The 6,000-nt window shown below is 46.2% G+C and overlaps 1 protein-coding gene across 4 annotated transcripts in view; it reads right to left on the bottom strand.

The window, feature by feature from the left end:
* AUH (AU RNA binding methylglutaconyl-CoA hydratase) overlaps positions 1-3,531 on the bottom strand; it is a 135,940-nt gene extending 132,409 nt beyond the window's left edge. The window contains exons 1-2 of one of the 4 annotated variants that reach the window (XM_032260456.1): positions 3,186-3,527; positions 1,846-2,009 (exon numbers count right to left, since the gene is read on the bottom strand). Coding sequence is in view for 2 of the 4 variants with exons in the window: in XM_032260454.1 (XP_032116345.1) it covers positions 3,186-3,447 (262 nt within the window). In the remaining 2 variants the exon portion in view is untranslated. Of the gene's footprint in view, positions 1-1,845; positions 2,010-2,907; positions 3,055-3,185 lie in introns of those variants that run through there. The other 3 variants (XM_032260454.1, XM_032260455.1, XM_032260457.1) reach the window with 3 other exon arrangements.
* Between the last annotated feature and the right edge of the window lie 2,469 nt (positions 3,532-6,000).

Here is a 6,000-nt window from a genome sequence, read left to right on the forward strand (position 1 = left end):
GTTAGGCAATAGTTTCTTGGAAATAATCCGAAGCATGGTTCATATTATCCAAAAAATGGAAATAATCCAAATGTATATCAATAACGAATAGACTAACAAAATGTAATATATCCATACCTATTACTTGGCCATTAAAAAGAGAGAGATACTGGTACAAGCTACAACAAGGATCAGCCTTGAAAATATAATGCTATGTGAAGGAAGGCACAAAAACACCACTTATTATACTATTCTTTTATATAAATGCCTGGAATAGACAAATCTATTGAGACAAAAAGTAGATAAATGTGGGTTTTTTAAGGGGGGAGGGATAAGCAGGGAAGTAGGGAGTAACTGCTAAAGACTACAGGGTTTATTTTTGATCTGATAAGTGTTCTAAAATTGGCTTGAGTTGACAAAGCGTAACTGCGAATATACTAAAAACAACTCTACATTTTGAATTTTACGGTATACGATTTACATCTCAATATAGATGAGATTAAATCTTAATTTTAAATATTTAAAAATACATACATACACATCAAATACATATATTTATTGATATAATTTACATACTATAAAATATATAAAAACATGTTTTAAACATTAAAAAAAACATACAAAAGGAATCAACTTCTTAAATAAGAAAAGACAGTAGACACAGAAAAACCTGCTACCTCTGCAGCAGTTCACTTGATGAGCTCGGACAAGGATGCTGTCAGTAAAGAAACACATGGAAAGATTTCAAACACAAGAAGACCTGATGACAATCTAGATGTGAAAAAGGAGGAAGGAACAGGTATCAAGGACGATCTGCACTATGCAATGGTTTGTTTGCTCCATTTCTGCCAGAAGTTGTTCTGACACGGTTCAAAAAGATGATTTTTGAAAAGGGTCATAATTATGCCAAATTGCAGGAAGGCTGACAGGGGAAGGGGAGGAGTCATTACAGAAAGTGTGTGCAAAAGCCTACAAAAAGTAAAGAACAGAAAAAGGCAGAGCTCAGGTCCAGTGGCAAGGAGATGGACTATGAGATGCCCAACAGTTAAGAAAGCCCTGCAGGCAACAGGACGGGGGCAAGGGCAGAGGTTGCAGTGAGCCCAGATCGCACCACGTCACTTCACTCCAGCCTGGGTGAAACAGCAAGACTCCGTCTCAAAAAAAAAAAAAAAAAAGAAAGAAAAAGAAAGAAAATTTGGTTATAGAGCTATGTCTCCCAAAGCAAATTACAAATATGGTGCTCAGATAGCAGATTACAAATGACAAACATGGAACCCCATCCCACCTAAAGTGCTGCATGCTGTTTGGGGTTTCTATGACTAGGAGAGTTATCAATCATATTCCTTAGGGGCTGCTGACAGCACCAAATTTTGACCAACCTCTAAGAGAAACAAAGGCATCCAGGAAACTCCTTCACCTGTTGGGCCTCATGTTTTTCTTTGCATTGCTTATTGCTGGTTTAACAGTAAAACAAAGCAAAGCATAAGCAATGTTAGCCAAGCCTGAGTCTTCATTCTTGCCAAACCTCAAAAGAGGTGGGATCAACTTTAAGAAACCATGGTGTTCTATCTTATCAGGAAATGAAGGCCAAAGAAAAAAAAGAACGTTGACATTCAAAAAACATTTCGTTTATTGTCTTTTATTATCTGATATTCTCTCTTTTGGTCCATTGAGATCATAACTCAATGTCTTGCCAGACATTTTGCATAAATGTATTTTCAATTTTATTCAAGTTATAAAGACCAAAAAAAAAAAAAAGAAAAATAGAATATGGTGCATATTAGTAGCTGTATTTGCAATCCCTTTATATCTAACATATTGTTGGTACACTTAACGGAAGTGAAGTCCTAGCATGACTAAGCTTACCCAAAAGATGGTGGCATTCAAGCTGTACTCACTCCAGTGCCAATCTACACTTCCAGCTGAATTTCTTACTATTCTGTTTATCATGCCACACTTGCCTTATGTTACTTCCCAAATACATCATACATGTTCACATCTCCATGCTTTGACCATGTTCTTGTCTCTGTCTGTAATAATAAACAAGAAAGGAGTAAAGTAATTCACCACACTACTGAGCATCTGCTACAGGCTAGATAGTGGCAATTTATATTAACAATCTCATCTCGTCTTCACAGCAAACCTATAAGGTTGGTATTATTTTTCCTGTTTTACATGTTGAGATAGTTAAGAGAAGTCTGCCCAAGAACCCTCGCAAATGGCAAAATCCACTGCCTATTAAAGAATGCCTTGGACCACCCTTTCATATGACGAAACCCTGCAGATATTACAGCCCTTTCCTCTTACCATGCCTTCGAAGTTCACACCGCCTACCAAAAACCAGGATCTGCTTCACTATACTAACCGCAACCATGGCTTACGCGCTTTTTATTTCTGCTTAACAGATTATAGATGCTCAACAAAAGCATGTCAAAATTAAGACTGGTCCTCTGGCTTACACCGGGTAAACTGCTGTTCCACCCTTCACGACCCTTTTAGCTTTTCCCTTCACTGCCAGTGAAAGGAACTGAGCTTTAACAGTATTCCCTAGAAAAGACAACCTCCTTCAAAGCCTTCCATCCTCTGTATTGTACTGCTACTAATGATGTCTCCTCCCACAGTAGGGAGCTCATGGGCAAGAACAATACCATCCACATTCTGTTCAGAGCACAGCAAAATAACAAAGTGCTCAAAATTGTTTAAATGAAGTGGAATAGTCCCTCAAGACTAACTTTCTAAGATAAAGTGAACAAGACGAAAAACTGTTCCAGCTGAGCAGCTTCAAATTCAAAATTCTTCGTAATAATAAAACGCAGTTTCACTGCAGCTTTTACAACTCCACCACTAACAGCTGAGTTTACGGAAAGCCATTACACAGCAAGAATAAAGCCTGGTAGTAAGGATTAAATACCCAGGGTATACATTGACCTTGGCTTGTCTGGAGCGGAGGGCGTAAGCTGCACTTCTGTTTGCCGCGAGGAATGCGGTCACTTTACAGGTAAGCTGCTCCGGAGTACCCGTTTAAGTATTGAAAGCAAGAAGGTGCACAAGGAAACGGCCCACGCTGGGGTGAGTGGGGAGGTAAGGAAGGGGAGGGACCCAGGCTAGGAGCGCCTGCCAAACCTCGACCCCACGTCCTACGAGCGGACGCTGCACCTTTTGCCCGTCCTGTGGGCGACCGCGCCTGTCCCGCGCTCGCACCTCACCTCGGTTCTCGTCCTCCAGGTGCCGCACCCGTAGTTCGTCCTCCGTCTTCACCTCAGAGCTGTAGCCCCTTCTTGGGGCGGGACCCCCGGCCGCAGGCACCCAGCTCTGGGCCCAGATTGCCGGGCCCACCCGCCGGCCCGCCAACAAGCCGGGAAGCCTCAACCCCCGGCAGAGCCGTGCACTGCAAGCAGCTACCAGGCGGACGCCGCCAGCGTGCAGGGATCCCAATGTCCCAGGTGCAGTCGCCACCGCGGCCGCCATGTTGTCTGTTTACGGCGTGGGCCTGCGACTGTCGCTCCGCCCCCGCCTGGCGCCGACCTGCCGCGCGCACGCGCACGGCGCGCCGACCCGCAGCTGCGGTCCGCCCCTGCAACCTGACTCCAGCCTGGCCCCGCCCTCTGGAGCGTGTGCCCGCCCCTCACCGCCCCGCCCCGGCCCCTTGACCCGAGGCCTTGCCCCATTCTCCGCCGCGATGTTTGATGGTTTGTCCAACACAGAAGGAAAGAAAGTTTTCCAAGGCTATGGAATAGTTCAGGGAAAGCTTTTCTGTAAGAACTACCGGAGGGAATTGTCTCTCTGTATTCCCTGGACCATGCTGCGGTCCTGTGTTAAGAAAGATGCAAAAATGAACAATGTTTTGTCTCCTCAAGTTGGCTGAAAGTGTGGCAGCCCATCATGGGACACTGACATGCTCATGTATCCCATGTTGCTGGTTAAGCGTGCCTGATAAGCATAAGTGATGTTTACTACGTGGCGTTCAGGAAGGGGATGAGAACAGCAAACAAGGAAAGGAGTTCTCCAGCCCACCCGCTCATATGGGTAGGTGTACGATGGCTCTTCCGGGATGGAACAGAGTCCTACAAGGGGTTCAAATAAGCCGTAGTCTGAGATAGGATTTAGAGTATGTAGCTCTTCCAGCAACTCAGGATGTCAATTTAGTGTGTAGGTACTCATCAAAGCACATTGTAGTAGAATTTTTGCTACCTAGCTTTTATCAGATCTCTAATGGGAAAGCTTGTATTCAAGGATACTGTTTGAAAGGCGTGCTGTTATGAGCATATGCCTAGTGCCTGCCATACAAATTTCTTATAATTGTTAGTCCTAAGCAAAACATCCTTCATTATGTCCTCACCTTTTACCCAATGTAAAAAGAAAACATAGACTGAATTCCATTACTGCATCTGCTGTAGAATGATGTTGAAGGCACCTTTTTTTTTTTGAGGCAGGTTCTGGCTCTGTCGCCCAGGCTGGAGTGCAGTTGTGTGATCTCATTTCACTGCACTCTCGGGTATCTCACGCTCCAATGATCCTCCCACCTCAGCCTCCTGAGTAGCTGGGACCACGGGCACGTGCCACCACGCCTGGCCAATTTTTTTTATTTTTAGTAGAGACGGGTGTCGCCATGTTGGCCAGGCTGGTCTCGAATGCCTCACATCAAGTGATCCGTCCACCTCGGCCTCCCAAAATGCTGTGATTAGAGGCGTGAGCCACCATGGGCAGCCCACATTCTATTCTATCTTTAGTAAAGTTCCATAAAGGGAATTTTTCTTGAAGTTTACAGCAACGAAAAACTTTGCTTCCTTTGTATCTTTCCTCTTTTCTGATGATGATGTTCACTGACTGCTGGGTGTTGTGATTTTTATTGTTTTGGTTTCTTTCTAATTTGGTCTTGTCTTCAGGGGGAGGGTAAATTTGGAGGTGCTGCTCCAGACAGCCTGCTGCTGCAGCAGGGAGGCATGGCCAGGGCTGCACCCTCTCTGGCGGGAGCCAGCCAGTGGAAAGGGAGCAAAGAAGGTGATACCTGTGGAGCTAAAGCCTCTATTGGGGTCCAGGGTGTTACCCAAGCAGTTACGCATGGGAGTTCTAATTGGTGGGTTTAGAGCAAGCAGGCACAAGTTCCATGCAGTCACCCTGTCACTGTGAGGTAGTCACTGGAGCCCATGTACACAGTCCATGTGGGTTATGGAGGTCAACAGGTGAGTCAAGCAGGCTGCATTTACCCCCATAGGGAGATGGTCACCAGGAGGCAGTTGCATTAGGCAGCTACCTGGATGGATCACACTGAAGAACTGGGAGGAAGCAGAGAACTGGGAGGAAGCAGAGAACTGGAAACTGGGTCAAAGGTGATTGCCCGGCTTCTCATGTGAGAAAGTTAAACATATTCGAAATGGATGCCAAGACAAAATAAAATCAATGAAAATTCACTACACTAGTGATGGCAGTGGCTGCTCTAGACGGCCTGCTGCTGCAGCAGAGAGGCATGGCCAGGGCTGCACCCTCTGGTGGGATCCAGGGACAAGCAACAGACCCACCCCTTCCGAGTTGGGATGGGAGTTCCCCAGGTGCCTCTGCAGCAGAGCTGCAGACCTGGGCCTCCTGCTCCACAGAGTAGGCAGGAGCCCTGCCCAAGTTGTGGCTGCAGATCTGAGCCTCTCTGTGCTCTTGGAAGGCCAGGAATAGGAGACCTGCCCTCCTGGGGGCAGCTGCAGCCACCGAAACCACGGCTGCAGACCCAGACATCCCTGCACTCTTGGGGCCCCAGAAGGCCCCGCATGCCCCCACAGGCTCAGATGTGCCTGCTCCTGCTGCCTGGCTTCTCCCTGCTGTTGGCGCCTGCTCCATTCTTGGAGCAAAGTTGAGGCTGAGACTGGGTGCCATGAATGGCAGTGGGAGGCAGATTCCTGGGCTGAAGAGGGTGGGTCCAAGGAAGGTCTAAAGGCTAGGGGCTGGGCTGCCTGCCTCATGATATCTTTATCTTTTGATATCTTTATGTTGGTTCATCAATAGATTGTAAATTTAAAGAAAACAGTAAAA

This window comes from Sapajus apella, unplaced genomic scaffold (assembly GCF_009761245.1).
Source record: "Sapajus apella isolate SASKATOON/1434 unplaced genomic scaffold, GSC_monkey_1.0 scaffold118, whole genome shotgun sequence".
Taxonomy (NCBI): Eukaryota; Metazoa; Chordata; class Mammalia; order Primates; family Cebidae; genus Sapajus; species Sapajus apella.